At 38.8% G+C, this 16,968-nt stretch overlaps 4 protein-coding genes and 1 non-coding gene across 6 annotated transcripts; 1 reads left to right on the top strand and 4 right to left on the bottom strand.

The window, feature by feature from the left end:
• Window positions 1–159: 159 nt before the first annotated feature.
• On the bottom strand, window positions 160–3,036 carry LOC120273528. 2 transcript variants are annotated; one of them, XM_039280157.1, is made up of 8 exons: window positions 2,922–3,033; window positions 2,729–2,839; window positions 2,570–2,646; window positions 2,414–2,460; window positions 1,957–2,018; window positions 1,270–1,333; window positions 1,144–1,191; window positions 162–643 (listed from the first exon to the last, which is right to left on the bottom strand). In XM_039280157.1, exons 5-8 carry the CDS (start codon window positions 1,957–1,959, stop codon window positions 408–410), a joined length of 351 nt encoding a protein of 116 aa, XP_039136091.1. In that variant the 5' UTR covers window positions 1,960–2,018; window positions 2,414–2,460; window positions 2,570–2,646; window positions 2,729–2,839; window positions 2,922–3,033; the 3' UTR covers window positions 162–407. The 2 variants fall into 2 exon arrangements, 1 of the variants encoding a protein (XP_039136091.1); XR_005540560.1 differs by having other exon boundaries at window positions 160–643; window positions 1,279–2,018; window positions 2,922–3,036.
• Window positions 3,037–3,100: 64 nt separating this feature from the next.
• Window positions 3,101–7,425, top strand: LOC120273527 (protein TOC75-3, chloroplastic). The gene is made up of 7 exons (XM_039280156.1): window positions 3,101–4,321; window positions 5,059–5,280; window positions 5,405–5,512; window positions 5,790–5,981; window positions 6,082–6,330; window positions 6,588–6,842; window positions 6,984–7,425. Exons 1-7 carry the CDS (start codon window positions 3,158–3,160, stop codon window positions 7,221–7,223), a joined length of 2,430 nt encoding a protein of 809 aa, XP_039136090.1. The 5' UTR covers window positions 3,101–3,157; the 3' UTR covers window positions 7,224–7,425.
• Window positions 7,426–7,573: 148 nt separating this feature from the next.
• Window positions 7,574–10,416, bottom strand: LOC120273490 (chaperone protein DnaJ). Its single transcript, XM_039280114.1, is given in 5 exon segments — window positions 7,574–8,003; window positions 8,160–8,254; window positions 8,818–8,980; window positions 9,738–9,776; window positions 9,778–10,416. Coding segments are annotated over 5 exon segments (822 nt in total). The 5' UTR covers window positions 10,078–10,416; the 3' UTR covers window positions 7,574–7,778.
• LOC120274294 lies at window positions 10,253–10,413 on the bottom strand. Its single transcript, XR_005540824.1, has one exon. It is a non-coding gene; the product is annotated as a U1 spliceosomal RNA (small nuclear RNA).
• Window positions 10,417–12,478: 2,062 nt separating the features above from the next.
• Window positions 12,479–14,709, bottom strand: LOC120273488 (transcription factor PCL1-like). The gene has a single exon (XM_039280112.1). It carries the CDS (start codon window positions 13,657–13,659, stop codon window positions 12,673–12,675), a length of 987 nt encoding a protein of 328 aa, XP_039136046.1. The 5' UTR covers window positions 13,660–14,709; the 3' UTR covers window positions 12,479–12,672.
• Window positions 14,710–16,968: the final 2,259 nt, after the last annotated feature.

The following is a 16,968-nucleotide window of genomic DNA, read 5'->3' as shown; positions in this document are numbered from 1 at the left end:
GTTAGTTGTTATCTATTTATAAAAAAAAAAAATAAAAGAAAAATTGGTGAAAGATTATCCATCTCACCAAAATATTATGGATGTTGCAGAGGTGAAGGGGCAATGGTATGTAAACATTGGCACAAACTGCAGCTGAAAACAGTGAGTAATTATTCAAGATTGAAATCTCAAGTACCACAAACAAGTTCGAGATAACTGAAAACACTGAGTAATTATTCAGATGCCATTGACAGAGCACAAAAGCATCACCATTTATTCTAACAGGAAAAATTCAAAACCAGGTTCTCAACATTTCTGAGCAGTGAATTCATACAAGGACTACTTCAAGAGTTGCCAAATGAAATATACACTGACAATGATCATAGGACTCGCTGATCCGGGCGTCTATAACCAGTGTCTGAGAAGGTTCAGAAAGCTCCAAAGCTTGTGCCAGAGAGAATGGCTTCGGCCCATTTGCTCATTTGTTCTGTCTCTTCAATTAGGCATTTTGCATATTCTTCTTCATCAAAGATCAACCATCCAGCTTTTGCCTTTCCAAACCGTTCATTTCGGATCTTTGCATCTTCTCCTTTAGAAAAGTGGAACTTGCTGCTCAGTTTATCTTCCTCTTTATTCTGTTGAATTAGGATTTTTGCATATTCTCCTTCATGAAAGAGGAAAGGCATTATTCATGAGCAACAACCATGCATCAATAAACTACTGACATGAGCAAACTGCCAGAAATAAACTCAACTTGCAGATATGAAAGAATTGCAGAACCATACATGATATTATTTGAGATAGAATCACTTCTTTATATTATTAAGGTGAAAACTATGTTTAGGATGGCAAATACAAGACAACCTTAATCATGATCTCTTGAATGGATGGGTGCTAGATCATATCATCAAAAAGATATTGTGGCATGCTCTACAGGTCTTATTTACTTTTGTGGTACAAATATTGGTAACATTCTAATGTTAAAACCATAAATCTAACCAAACTTTCCAATTCCATGCAGCTCTTAGTTTTCCTTTTTTTGTTCCTCCCAACATGGTTAACTTATGCACTTGTGCCGATCTCTTCTAGTCATAAAAATTTAAGTAACAATGTGAAAGTACACTATCATGTAAGGATCTTTGCAGCAAAAATGGAGTGAAATACCTGTTGCAAGGGCAACTACATCTCTCCTATCAACATGGTTGCTCTTTACTGTGCAGATAGAACAATCAAATCAGTCCTTGTTCATTGAATATGCAGTAAAGTCATTTTACAGAATGGCAAAAGCACCTGATTTACCTTCAGAATCAAAGCCTGGAGCTTTCAGCAATTTTAAGGCCCTCCTATATAGTCCCTGTCATGTGCTGAACAATTTAGCCATTTACATAGCAGGACAAATGCCACAATTAAATGTTAACCTGAAAGTTCAGTGCATGAGGCTGTAAAAGATGTCCTCAAAACCAAGAGCACAAATTATAATGCCAAAGAGCACATGATTACAGCTGGTTTCAGTCTAACCTCTTGGAGCTATGCAGTACTCGTCCGAATTGATCCTCAGTTTTTCTCTATTTCTTTTTGGTCCATCTACTCAAAAATGTTCCCGAGTAGTCCCTCTATTCTTGAAAATAATTCTACTTAATCCCTTCTATTCTAAAATAGGTCAATTATTAATTGTATTTTTCAAGAGTAAAAGGATTAAATGAGAAGAGATTAAGGGTAAACAGACTAAATTGGGTCATTTTTCAGAGTAGAGGGATTAGTGTGGCACATTTCTGAGTAGAGAGACCAAAAAAAAAAGAGAAAGAAAAATAAAGGGACCAAATTGGGTATTATACCCGTATTTTCCATCCTGTCTTGGTAATTTAAAAGAGGGCTTTGCAAGTAAGTATCACCCCAAGAATCACTATTCTATGTATGTGGATGGCAAAAGATAAACAGTAATGAATTAATAATCTATGCAAATGTGGAAGAATAAACCATAACGATCTTCGGCCATGCACATCATTTTTGTCAGCAATCCATCTGCATGATTAAACTTCCTGTATCAAGAAACAAAAGATGCACATTAACAGATAAGATGAACAGAATGGTTCATTCATAGCAAGCATTTGACAGGATATGTTTATATGCAACAAGAACTGAGGGCCACTGATTCAAAGCAGGAATTTGCATGAAAAAGTAGACAAATTTCCATACAAATAATAAAGATTAAATTTGCATGAAAACCAGTAGCAAGATCAGCCAATCCTTTTATTGCTTTAGCCCGTGAAGTTACACAGCATCTAACGCAAAAGAAACTTGAGTGTCTGTGCTTCCTTTCAACCGCTGCAAGCAATCATCTGCTTGCATTCATGAAGCATTGTCCTAAGACCATTCAAATGATTCTAAATACAAAAAACAGACATGCTGAAAGACATCCTCCATGAATACAAACCTCTCCATTCTCCAGTTGAAGTCCCACTAGTCCCTCCAACGCTGCAACTGCAAAACAATTCAGCCAGCCAGCAAGCCAGCCAGCCAGCCTCAATGTACTTACTTTCCTATCTTCAAGAAGCGAACTTTAATATGAAGAGTTTACAGAAAGAGTTACCTCTGACTGGTAAAGATGCTCCTTCCAACCAAATGAACCATCTGAAGCTTTTCAATGGCATCGATCCAAACTCTCCTCTGGAAAACATTCCCAATACTATTACTAATCAAACAAAAGCAAAAGGCGAACAGAGAAACAAATAAAAGTAAAGGAACAAACTTTCATAAAGCAAAGTAGACATAGCGAGCAAATAGCAATCCGATAGCATCCTCGTCGGATCCCCCGCCCCTTGCCTGCAAATTCGACACGCCCTGCTCTACCACCAGTCCCCTTCACACATCCATACATACAAAATATTCAGAAAAAGGCACACTATATAGTATATTTCATCAATCTTGCCTCGAGATCAGACCTTGATCTCAGAAACGGATCACGATGCATTGCAACACAAAAACCCCTTAAACCTCGGGTGCGGTATCGTCACCGCAAGCTCTTCCACCACGGCCCACACCCATGCGAGCTGTAGAAAGGAAAGGGAATGAGGGGTCATCTTACCGGTAGGTGTTTATAACTAGAAATTAGATTAGAAAACAAGTCTCGCCTGATTCTCATCTGGTTCTCTCTCTCGCTCGCCGTCTCGCTGCCGCCATGGCCTTCACTGCTCAGCACCAAGCACTGAGCGCGCAGCTCGCTGGCGCCGTGCCTTCTCGTCCTCGAAGATCAGCGGTGGTTTCGAATCCATCCTCCATCGTCTCCGCCTCACTCCCCGAATCGGGAATTTCCCATCACCAAAATCCATCACGCAAACCTCCCCATTGGATCCGCAAGAAAACCCTAGCTGTCTCATCGGCCTCCGCCTTGGCAGCGGCGGTCGGTGGAGGATTCATCTTCCATCTCTCCTCTGGTGCTCCGCCACCAGGTAATCCTGGTGGTGGAGGTGGCTGGGGATGGGGCTCCGGCGGTGGAGGAGATGGGGGTGGCTTCTGGTCTCGCTTCTTCTCTCCTTTGGCTGCGATCGCAGAGGACGATCAGACCGGCGGCGGCGGCGGTGGCCAGGAATGGGACTCCCATGGCTTGCCGGCCAATATTGTGGTTCAACTCAGCAAGCTGAGTGGCTTCAAGAAGTACAAGATCTCCGAGATCCTCTTCTTTGATCGGCGCAAGTGGACGACCGTGTCTGGCACCGAGGACTCCTTCTTCGAGATGGTTTCTCTCCGCCCCGGCGGCGTCTACACTAAGGCCCAGCTTCAGAAGGAGCTTGAAACCTTAGCGTCTTGCGGAATGTTCGAGAAGGTGGATCTCGAGGGCAAGACGAAGCCTGATGGCACCCTCTCCCTCACCGTCTCGTTCACTGAGAGTACTTGGCAATCTGCTGACTCGTTTCGATGCATCAACGTGGGGCTGTTGCCTCAGACGAAGCAGATGGAGATGGACCCTGACATGACTGACAGAGAGAAGCTGGAGTACTTCCGGAACCAGGAGAAGGACTACAAGCGAAGGATTGAGAGATCAAGGCCGTGCCTGCTGCCGATCCCGGTGCAGCGCGAGGTGATGCAGATGCTGCGGGAACAGGGGAAGCTGAGTGCTCGGTTGCTTCAGAGGATCCGGGATAGGGTCCAGAAGTGGTATCATGACGAGGGATATGCTTGTGCTCAGGTGGTTAATTTTGGGAATTTGAACACTAGGGAGGTTGTGTGCGAGGTTGTAGAGGGGGATATCACGAAGCTTGATATACAGTTCCAAGATAAGCTCGGGAATATATGCGAAGGAAACACTCAGCTTGGCGTGATCCGGCGAGAGCTACCTAAGCAGGTAAAAAATTACCTTTTTACTTTTTTTATTTTTGTTGGTTCTTACTAATTGAAGTAATAGAAATTAGTGAGGCTTTATGGTGCAGAATTGGCGCCTATTCATTCTTTATCCATGAAAGAACAATTCAGTCTTGTTTGTAGAGATATTGCTGCAGGTTCTATGAGTTATAGTAACTTGAAAGGGGATGGGCCTGTAATTCTTTTATCTTTTCTAGTAGCTTTTTTTTCCTGATAATATGATAATGGTTGTCCCATTAGAGTATTACTTAAAGAAGCAATTGGAGATTGGTTTGAGCTACATCTGATTGAGGATCCACCGTAACAACTTGATTTGACTATTTGTAGAGATTGGTGTCCAGAGGAGCATGAGTAAGAATGAGGATTAGCGGTTATGGTGGGAAATACTATAGGAGGTTATTTAGACAAAGTTTTGATTTAATAATGGCTATCAAAGAAATAGTTAGAAGAAATTTCCTGCTTCATGGTTAATAATCATGCTGTAAACCAATGAATGGGCATCTAATATGATCAGGCTAAGAAGAAAATTTTCTCATCTGATTTGTCTTGCTAAAAATGAATGATGGTTCATGCATATGTTACCATTTGTGACATGTCAACTTGCCTCTCCCCATTCGATCTAAATCAATTCTCCCATGCATAACTTTTTCTACCTGAACATATGGTGGTTTTGTTGGTTACAATTGAATATTTCTTTTCATCTCTTGAAATCTTGTGCAGCTACGACAAGGGCACGTTTTCAATATTGAAGCAGGGAAACAAGCTCTGAGGAACATAAATTCACTTGCTTTATTTTCCAACATTGAAGTAAATCCAAAACCTGATGAAAAGAATGAAGGTGGAATCATAGTTGAAATAAAACTCAAAGAACTGGACCAAAAGTCTGCTGAAGTCAGCACAGAGTGGAGTATTGTTCCTGGACGTCAAGGACGACCAACTTTGGTATTTTTTAAACAGTTCTTAATGGATTTCTGAAATACCACTTACTGGATTCTAGACTGAACCTATATAATTTTGGCATTCACTACATGTATATCTCAATCATAGGATGCATTTGTGTTTTCAGGCATCATTTCAACCTGGTGGAACTGTTTCATTTGAACACCGAAATATCAGTGGGTTGAACAGATCCCTACTCGGCTCAGTGACATCTAGCAATCTTCTCAATCCTCAGGTAAGTTTCACAGCTGTACTGGAGCTTCACTTCTGTCTTATCAACATCATGTCTATTTGATGCTCCAACACATGATATTTGTTTATTTCATTTGAATTTCTTTCGTAGCTGTAGAATCTTTTTGTAGATTAGGATTTCTGAGAAGAAAAAAAAAGAAAGAATGATTGCTGAATCTGATGATTGCCAGAGCTAAGTGTGATTTGACTGTTGTGATCTTTATTAATTTATTATATTGGTAACATCATATTAAATCATGTGCTTCATTTACTTTTCTCAGGATGATCTAGCTTTCAAGCTTGAATATGTACATCCATATTTGGATGGGGTGTACAATCCCCGGAATCGTACTTTCCGTGCTAGCTGTTTCAACAGCCGCAAGTTGAGTCCAGTTTTCACTGGTGGATCTGCAATGGAGGAGGTTCCGCCTATATGGGTTGACAGAGTGGGGTTCAAAGCCAATGTGATGGAGGTAGGTGTTTACATCTTTGATGTTTTTTTCTTCCCTTTACAATGGCCTTATCCTTCCAAGCACCACCAAATTCTAATGAGGAATGTATTTCCCTTTGCAGTCCTTCACACGACAAAGCAAGTTCACCTATGGACTAGTGTTGGAAGAAATCACGACACGTGATGAAACCAGTAGTATTTGCACTCATGGTACTCGCCCATTACCTAACGGTGGCTTAAGCATGGATGGACCCCCAACAACACTAAGTGGCACTGGCGTTGATCGCATGGCATTTTTACAGGCTAATATCACCCGGGATAATACAAAGTTTATAAATGGTGCAATTGTTGGTGAGAGGAATGTTTTTCAGGTAACCACTATTTTACTTTGCTTTGCTTTGATGAAATTACAGAGCTAGGTAACCACTATTTTACCTTTGCTTTGCTTTGATGAAATTACAGAGCTGTATTACATGGTAATGTCACACTTAACTAGTATTGGGATGGAAGGTTTATTTCATGCCATGAATACAAAATCATTGAGCCATATTTGTAACTCTGAAATCTCAAATGTCGAGACGTATTGCATGTTATATTTTTACTGGATAATTGGTTTTTTGTTTCACAGTTGGACCAGGGACTTGGAATCGGCAGCAAATTTCCAGTCTTCAACCGTCACCAGCTCACGGTCACTCGCTTTTTGCAATTAAAGCAAGTAGAAGAGGGTGCTGGTAGACCACCACCACCTGTTTTAGTTCTTCATGGACATTATGGTGGATGTGTAGGGGATCTCCCTAGCTATGACGCCTTCACACTTGGGGGACCCTATTCTGTGAGAGGTTACAATATGGGTGAGCTGGGTGCCTGCAGGAATATTCTCGAGGTAAGCATCATATCCAAATTATGCTTTCATTTAGGTGCCCTCTAACTGATCATCATATATAGTTTTTGTACATGTATGAAGTGAATGATTAATTTGTTTTCCTTCCAATTCATAGAATCTAAACTTCGTTTTCTTTCTTAGCTTGCTGCTGAACTGAGGGTCCCTGTGAAGAACACCCATATGTATGCCTTTGTGGAGCATGGGAATGACCTTGGAAGTTCAAAGAATGTCAAAGGTAATCCCACAGAGTTCTTCCGGAGGGTAGGTCATGGGTCATCTTACGGTGCTGGAGTTAAGCTTGGATTGGTCAGGATGGAATATGCAGTTGATCACAATGCAGGTACTGGTGCAGTGTTCTTCAGGTTTGGTGAGAGATTTTGATGTGTCATAAGAATATTTCCATTGAGTAGCCATAACTAATGAGTCGTATAATGCGGGTATTGATGTGTCATTAGAATAATTCAATTGGATTTCTCTAAAGACTTGTTTGATTGCTTGTTTCCTTCATAGTACTGAGCCTAGAACTCAACCTCATATTTTTTTTGCCGCAAATGCAGTTCCCACACAGTTCTTTTGTTTGTTTGTTTTTTTTTTTCTCGTGTGGTTGTGTATTATAAATCCTAGTTGATTGAATTATAAAATGATCCTATGCTTCATTGATTAAAGAAAACGTTGCCGGAATTAGAATGATACTTTGGTCACATTATTGATTAAAGACAGGAAGAGCTGAAGAGGCCAGCAAAGCTATAAATTCAATTGATGAATTCTGGTGAATGTTACAAGAGCAAAAAAATAGTGCGTGTATTTACAGGTTACAGCTTCAGCGTGCAGTCCTAGATGCTCTGAACCTGGAATTTGGAAAATTCTTTTAAGGAAAATTTTAGCATCATGAATACAAACACACATTATGATGAGTGTGATCTTCTGGACTAACTATTAAAGCCCTAACTCCTTTTTTAGCTGTTGGAGAGCTGCTTCAATTTCATCAATGCTATCTTCAATACTGCTATCCATCTCCCCACCATTATTCCTCTGTTCTACTCCAGGCTTTGCATTTGAATTATCCTTGGAAAATTCATCAGTGCCCCCAGCTTCCTCAGGACTTATATCATTGATATTCAATTCCTTCTCTAAGAATTCAACAAACTCCTCACCTATTTCCTGTTGTATCAAATGATTTCATTGATTATCTGCCAAATCATATGGGTATATAAAAGAACAACATTCACAAACTGCCTATTGATTTATTGTATTAAGCCCTATAAAGTAATGTGCCAATGTCACTAAAAATAATTATATAATACTATGCTTGCTCACCGCTAATTCCTCCCACAAGCTTTTCGGTTTATCTTGAGAATTAATGTCTGCTTCCCAATTCTGAAATTCCTTCTGCAAATCCTGGAAAAAGTCCCCTGTTGCAAAGCAAGTTCTTGTAAATATCATAGAGTTCAATCAGAGTATAATCATCATTTGACTTGTATTTCACAACAGTCCAATATGTCGTCACGTCAAGACGTTCAATCAAAGAGCCAAAATCATAATGTAGAAAAATGGATCAATTGGCTGTTCATTCTTGTGCCATTCAACGAAAAAACAACATTACCAAGTAGAGGCAAGTATACCTATAGTTATTTGAACATCCCTCAAAAAATCACCTGCAGAATAAAGAGGTTATATAAGGACTTAAACTACTGTAAACATTATCATAGAAGGTGGTTTTCAGGACATGATTGTAGCACTTAGATAAACAACTGTCTTAAATACAACAAAACACAATTCATTCAAAGTAGTATTTCAATACCAAGTATGAAACAAAACAAAGTGGACTTCCCATGAATCAGCGGATACCAATAGCAATAGGCAAAGTTAAAATCTGACAAAATATTGATACATAAAACTATATGAAACTTAATAACACCGTAAAATGGACTAGCGTTTTCAATCCACAATGAGTTTGAGATGCTTAGATTCATACCGAACCCATAGAAATCTTCTTCCTGAGCAGTGGTCTTTCTGTTCCTTTCCGATGTCTGAGCATAATCTGAACTACTACTATAAGCATATTTGTACTTGGAGTCTGGATTCAGCAATGTATTGTATGCATGTTTAATTCGCATGAATTTCTCCTGGGCGTTCGGCTGGTAAATAAGGATCAAATAATTAATTACTACAACAAGTATCTCTCATTTACATAATATTGGCACCCAGAATTAGAAATATAAGAAACTTAAAACAGAACATTCTAATAAATAACAAATCTTAAAGTGATTTACAAAAAAGCCAAATCCCTAAGTATTTCTCAACAGTCTCATGAACATATCAGAAATTCATTATGAGTTTCATCATTATACCCATATTTCTCTTCAGTGAAGACTATATAACTAGTTCATCATACATCATTATATGGAGAAACCAATACCCAGCTAAACACTTTTCCATTTTTCAATAGAGAATCTAAAGGGTTCATCTCATTCAACAGCTTGATTATAAAGCTAATTAAAGGGCTGTTTGGTGTAAAAATGGCATAAATTTTTGTTGAAACACTGCATTACAACATTGGGAAGGCAAGATCTAAAGTATTATAAAACATTGGGGACTATAGAAAATGTTAATTTACAATCTCAAAGGGATTATTAAATCTACCAGAAATCATTAGCAAACTAGATGAATGCTAGAAGATCAAAGATCAAAGAATATATATATAGGAAAAATTTTGATTGAGAAATTAGAAACCTAGGGTATGGCAAATCTCAAAAGAAAACAAATTCAAAATTCGATTTTGATAAGGAGAAAAACACATCCCAGAAGCTCGCAATCAAAGGGGAAAACAACAAAACTGAAGCCCTAAACATCCACACAAGAACCAAAGACAAATTTGGGGAAATAGAAAGTCACCTCCTTGTTAACATCAGGGTGGTATTTGAGGGCGAGTTTTCCGGTAAGCCCTCTTGATTTCCTGAAGAGAAGCCGAGGTAGAGACACCAAGCACCTCATAAGGAGACTCTCTCCTGCTCGCTCTCACAGCGACGCACGCCGAACCCCTCCTCCTCTGGTTCTCCTTCCACTTCTCCTCCTTAAAGCTCCAATTGACACCAAAACGCCGACGATAGAAGAAGACATCATACCGATAACATTCAACCAATCCACCGAGCTTCCTCGATTGGATCAACGAAGATCGAAGAGGAACAAGACGATGAGAAGAAGAACAAAGAAGAGCATACTGATGATGATGCATAGATAACCACCACTAAAATAGTGACTATCTGGACACAATATTATTATATAAGATAAATAGAGAATTTATTTATTTATTTCTTTTATTAAGTTGATTTTAAATAATAATTCATAAACGTAGTAATTAATGGTAAAAATAAAAAATAATAATTATAAATTTAGATATTATAAAATTGGCAGGGGCCGCGCGTGCGCGTACCCCCTCTACCACAAATTATGACGTCCACTCTGCCACGTGGGCAGATGGTAAGCCAGCGCACCCCCTAAGTGCAATGGGGGCCACTAGCCTAGGCCACGGACCTTCTTGATCAACCGTTGACCCCGTCCAGGTAAGTATGTTTCAACGATATCCAAGCCTCCAACTTTATACACTACCAGGCCTTTGCATCTTCTTCCTCTTTCCGATGTGGGACTAATTGGAGTGTGTGCTATCCTTGAATATCAGCCGTTGGATTTCTAGGATTTTTCAGATTCTGATGATGATTTTGTGTAACAAAGAGCAACTCAATTTGTGGATATTTGTAGCCATTTATTAACTTATTAAAGAGGATCTCCAAGTAATCTGTTGCTTAAGCAATGCATGTGCTTGTAGATTGCAATTGGAAGTTTGTATCTTATCCCTCAACTTTTGGGTGAGTTATTCTTAGTATAACATTACGTTTATATGATATATATATATATATATATCATATTCATGGCATGCATCCGATATTCTTGTTTCTGCTGGTATACTGCATTAAGCCATGAATATGTGTCATGTGTTACTATAATTATAATAATATCACATGCAAGAATTTTATGTATAAATAATTATAATAGTACTAAAACATTATGTATAAATAGATTTAAATCATTGATATATTATAATAATGTCACATGAAATATATATATATATATATATGCAGTAGTTTTTGTGCAATGCACCATATATCTCAGTGAATACAAGAATTTTACCCTTTGAACCATTTGTATACTTCCAAGTACCCGGATTGTCTTTGGAAAGTTTGAAACCTGCTACTTGTTCGGTTTATTAGTATCTATGATGAACAAATGAAACCTGGATGATGAGCAGTATACCTGCGACACAAGTGAAATAGCATCACTGCATCCGTGCAAGTTTTTTTGTTAGACAATGTTAGCACACAAGAAACACAAATTGAATGACCATGAATGCAGTTGGGTCATTCATTGAATTTCTTGTAAGCTGTTCAATCCATGTATTCTGAAAGACTTTCTGAATTGATAGCAATCAATTAATTAATAAAAACAAACAAGCAACATGAATAGAGACCAATAAGAAAGAACATTCTTTGTCCTGTTAGCCTTTTTAAGCATGTTTTAGGGCTATTGTATTTTTTTCTGTAATCAGCTGTTTGCTCTTAATAAAATTTTCATTTTGGCAGTGCCAAAAAAATAAGAAATGGAGTCATGGGCGGAGCTACAAAGAGTTATTGAGGATGAATGAGAGGGAGATTGGTTCATTATACTTAAATCAAACTATCGCAATAAACCTGAAGCTATTAGTAGAGCATACACAATCATTCGCAACAAGGCGCATGTATCATTATCGTACAAACTTAACTATTTGTAGGTATTAGGATATTAATCTGCAAACAGAATAAAAGAATGAATACAGCTCACGCATTCACCATTGACAAAATTCAGTTAAATCTCTGTTCTTGTATGGTTGGAATCTCTCCAGATAAAACAATTCAATTATACTTCATTCAAATTTCAGTCACAAGGATTTGAGTAAACATATATTCAATAGCATAAGGTCCATAGGCAAGCATGCCAACTTTTTTATGTTTCAATCAAAGAGACAGTGCTTTTTTAGGTTTACAATCAATGATTACCTTGTAAAACATAGTTGGGCAGGTACTGTTAGTTTACCAGTTTTATCCAGGACTTGAATTTTCAAGACGCAACAGCTTGATTAGATACTAAATCATCAGGAAAAGCAAATGTACATATTTGATAGCCAGGTTTTAATAGCCAACATACATTACAATTGGGTAGTGGCAATCAATCAGCATCAAGAGAACCGAAAAAGGAAAAGGAAAAGCAAAAGTCATAGTAATCCTAATATAAGCACAAGATCAAATGGCTTAAAACATGTAACATGGCACAAGGTGATAGATATCATATGAAAAGTTCAAAAGTACAATTGTAAATGCAACCTTAATGGACAATAATAGAGGTTATAGTGCTGTACAAGACATTGCCAAAGTGGAATGACATCACATCCTACTATCAACAGAGCTGATACCATGTTTCGACAAGAATTACCCAAGAATCCAGTAAGCATAATAGACAATATGGATGTAGGAATTCAATTCAATTTCTTTTTTTTTTAAAAAAAATGTGAACTTTAAATATAAATTCAGCATTGTGAATGATAAATAGATAAATCACTGCAACATGCAACAGAGAACAATCTCAAGAAATTCAGCATTGAGTATGATCATTCCACACAAACAATCCAAAAAAAAGGTCATCTTTGCATGAAACAGTGAGCAAAAACTTCAATCTTTTATTTATCATCATCATCATCATCATCATTAGTGGTAGCATGAGGATATATGAAACAATGAACCTAACTAGTTACCTCAGGAGCAATCCCTGGTCCTCTCAGTGAAAGCAGCTCCGTAGGGATGATGATGGAGAGTCTCAAATCCATGGTAGCTCCAGCTCCAGCTCCAGCTCCAGCTCCAGCTCCATGGTGATTGTTGACAGGTACCATTGCCACAGGGCTATGTCCCTGATGATGCGACATTCCATAAACTGGCATGGGGAACATTGAGGGCATGGTGTATGGCATCGGCACTGGCATCGGCTGCTGCTCGCGCAAGCTCTGTGGGACTGGCGTGGATGCGAACAGATGGTCGGAAGAGGATGGACCCTCGTTTGAAAGCCCTTGCATTCGCTTTAGGTACAGCCTATACTTTTGAAGATGGCTGGCGACGTTCTCTCTCGTGAGCCCCTCCACGTTCATCAGCTGCATGATCGTCTTCGGCACCGCGTTTTTGATGCCCAGATGGGCGACCACATCGACAAACCTCTTGTGGAGCTGAGGGGTCCAAACGAGCCGTGGCCTCTTGAGAGTTCGGGCCGAGTGATCATCGGTGGAATTCTCCTGCCGGAGAGCAGAAGAATCCCCATCCTCCATCACGGCAGAGTCCTGTCTCCGTGCCTTCCGGGATGGTTCTGATTCGCCGTCGTCGACCTTCGGATTCACCGGATCATCATCTCTCGCAAGGACCATCGGATCATCGGAAGCTGGAGAAGGAAAAGGGGGGAAGGATTTGAGAGCCGAGGTGGAGGACGATGAGGACGCCGAGTTACGCTTGAGGTTAGAGACGGTGTTCTGAGATGCCCGTATGACGTCGAGTATCGTCCGGCAAGGCTCTGGCGTGATGCTGAAAGCCGATGCGAGCTCCGGCGTGATCAGCGTCTGAGAAAGCGGTGTGAGATCGTCGGCGCTGGGAAGCCCAATCTCCCATTCGAGAACCCTCCTTCCATCCCCATCTTCACATCCATCCATCAGCAAATCACAATCGAGAGGATCAGCTTCTTCCCCCATTGAACACCGACAGCGAGAACGATCCAAGAATTAGGGTTTCGATCGGAGAAGAAGGTGGTGGTGGCGATGGTGGCGGTGGCGGTGGCGGTAGAAGATATTTTTCCGGGAATGGGATTCCGATGGGAGGGGGCTTTTGGGGATATTTGTGGTACTTTTATTATTATTTTTTTTTATTAAAGTATTTGAGGGGGAAAGTGCAAATAGATGCTCAAATCTCGTCTGTCCAAATATCCACGTGGACTGATTCGGGTTCGCTTTTCCAACCTTGCTTCCATTTTTTATATCAGACCTCTCATTCAAGCACAGCCACAGGGTACAGGCACTCTGTTCGACCACTCCACGTGATTTTTGATGACGTGGAGATATCTGAATGGTTGGATATGTTCGGCGGTGTTTGGACTGGCGCAGCAGCGGTGGGATTTGTTCCGATCCGTGTCTTAGGCGGCGACAGAAGCGGTCAGATGGGCTCGTATGGACACGAATCTTGACGCATGGACGGCTCTGGAAGCAGGCCGAACCAATGGGCAGATTAAGATCTTGATCGTTAGTGATTGGCTTTAGATCGTGTCTGCCACCTCAGCGTTCCCAGGATAAGATCTTGCGCTGTGGTTGGCTGGTTTCTTTATCACGTCCAAACTTTGGTCTCTCTTCCACTTGAGACGTGACGTGGACTTTTGTTTCGGGACCAGTGATGGGTGGGACCCACAAGCGGATAACTACACCGGAGCGGTACGGGGGAATCAGCTGTTGGTTTCGCTACAGGAAAAGTTCGTGCAAGGCCAATCAGAGACCTGAGTGAGATTTGAATGGGGCCCAGTGTTTTAAAGTACGGTTTGATGATTAGGTGCAAAATTGCTCTGTTTTCAAGTGATTCTAAGATGTTTGATATTTGATTATTGGGATTATTAAGTCATTGTAGGGCAAGTTGGCATTATCTTCAAACAATGGGCGCCACTTGTGATGTTATATTCTTGTTTGTTTTCATTGAAGTTGCTTAGTAATGATTTATAGCATGGACCAGTGTGTCTCTAGTGCAGTTTGCATCCTGAATGTTGGCGTTCTTGTGCTAAGATATTTATTTTATGTATTTCATTTGGTTGGTTCAAGAGGTTTTTTTTGTTTAGAATGTCTGTTTCTAAGAGGACTTAAAATCGGATGTCAAAACTTATACAAGGTGGTGACATAAGTATTTGTTAAACTTGCGATTATGCGCCACATGCTTGTGTATATTCCTAATTTTTTTTAAAATTGAGAGTATTTGTCTCATATGTGTCAATAAATAAAATAGATGAATAAAATTGAAAAATTGCTATAAGACTTTTTTTTATATAAAATGAAGTTAATAGATAAATAATCTCTAAAAAAATATTACTAAATGCATCTTCAATTATCTTATTTAAAGTGATGGTTTGATTAATTCATTTATTTTCCTTTTGTCCATCTGCTACACTTACATTGTGACTTTGATTCCTATATTTTTTTAGTTTTCATTTAATACTTATTTTAAAAAAATAGATAAATTACTAAAATATATTAAAAAGATAGACATAGCTAGATAATGTTATGATAGGGATAAAATGGAGATTAGATATAAAAAGAAGAAAAAAAAGCTTCAATCACAAATGGTGATTAAGTAACCTTACCAAAAAAAGAGATGACAAAAAATTGAAAGACACATGTAGAGGATAGTATGGGCTAGCTTTCATCAACTGACATCTATACATAGTCGCTACAAGGGATTAGATATATGTCTATAGATGACTCACCAATTACACTAGCTAGGAGAGGACTTTCCTCATTGCTGAAAGAGGTGCGCTGGAAGTTGAGGTAATTGTGTTTAATCATTAATTGCTATGTCTGATCAAGCCAATTTGTGCCACTTTTCACTCTATATATTGACTGTACACAATCATTAAACTTTAATAGGTCATGATTTATCCATTTTTATCTTCAAAACATACAGGAAAAGCAAATTCGCTCCTAAATTATTGATCATGAGCACCTTTGCATTAATCACTAGCTAGCTAGTTAGTGATGAGACAAACTTCCATGTGTTGGCAATAAATAGCTTTTATTATCATTAAACCAATCTTGTCATCTTATTTAAAGTTTCATTCATTATGTAATTGGTCATACTTTACAATATATCTTTCTTATAAATGTGTTCTCGCTCTATTGATTGCAATCCAATCTGAATAATCAGAAAGTCTGCTTGAATATCCAAAAAGAACACCATGGCACGTTGGAAAGACAAAACAGAATCATTTTAGAGATTATCATGCAAAACATCTTTATTACTTTATAATTAATACGTCATCATTTTTACACAGTTAATGAAATGATCATTCATGCATCCTTCTAGGAAGGTCAAACAAGAGATTCAAAGTCCAAACAAAGCCAAGGATCTTAATCTCTGATGTTAATCATCTCCACAGTCAAATGGCAAAATAAATTAGCAATTTAGCAACAACAAGTTTCTCCCAAACAAATAATTAAACTAATCAAAGTCAATTACAAACAACTATTATAGATTCTCTCAAATCTTTTCCAACTTGAAAGGAATATCCAAATCTTGTGAACTGATGTATGAGCTCACGTGGATAAAAAAGAGACCTCACAAGAACAACAGAAAAACAAAAAAAAAAGAAGAAAGAGAAAAGGTAAAGAAAAATTAAAGGTGCAAAGAGATGTCTCTTTAATAAATCCAAAGTGAACAAGTGGTAGACAAAGTTCAGCATCTCTGTATCACAAAGCTACACAAATACAAAGAAAAAAGTTCCCTTGTTTCTAACGCTAAGTTTCAACTGGTTTTTTTTTTTCTCAGTAAAGAGGCTTTTCCTGTTTCAATGATTCCAGTACCATAGTTTTAAGTCACAGAACTCCATTGAAATTCAAAGGAATTTCAAACTTTATGCTTTAATTTAATGTTATTTGTTCGTTAACAAAGTCTGAAGATAAAATTAGACAGAGTTTAAGAACTGGAAAAGTAAACGTAGTAAAAATTGCATGCATCTTATTACAAAAATGCCCTTTTCTTAGTGAGTTGGTTTAGTAGGGTATTTTCGTCAAATCAACTGACAGCTAAGTACATCAGCGAAGACCGCTTGCAAAGAAGCTACGCGGCTTGGTAGCCGGTCCAAAACGTCTGCTAAGATAACGCCGTCACTAGAAGGCCAATGATATATCGCCATGTGTGATATCTATTCACAAGCTAACTCACTGTCAGAATGACGGCCGTTAACACCGTTAGTTTTCAATTCTTTTTTCGCACGCTTTGAAGACCTTATAAGCTCAGGTCTCTCTCATTTC

Source organism: Dioscorea cayenensis, chromosome 12, assembly GCF_009730915.1.
Source record: "Dioscorea cayenensis subsp. rotundata cultivar TDr96_F1 chromosome 12, TDr96_F1_v2_PseudoChromosome.rev07_lg8_w22 25.fasta, whole genome shotgun sequence".
NCBI classification, from domain to species: Eukaryota; Viridiplantae; Streptophyta; class Magnoliopsida; order Dioscoreales; family Dioscoreaceae; genus Dioscorea; species Dioscorea cayenensis.
This window is presented reverse-complemented; position numbering and strand designations above follow the sequence as displayed.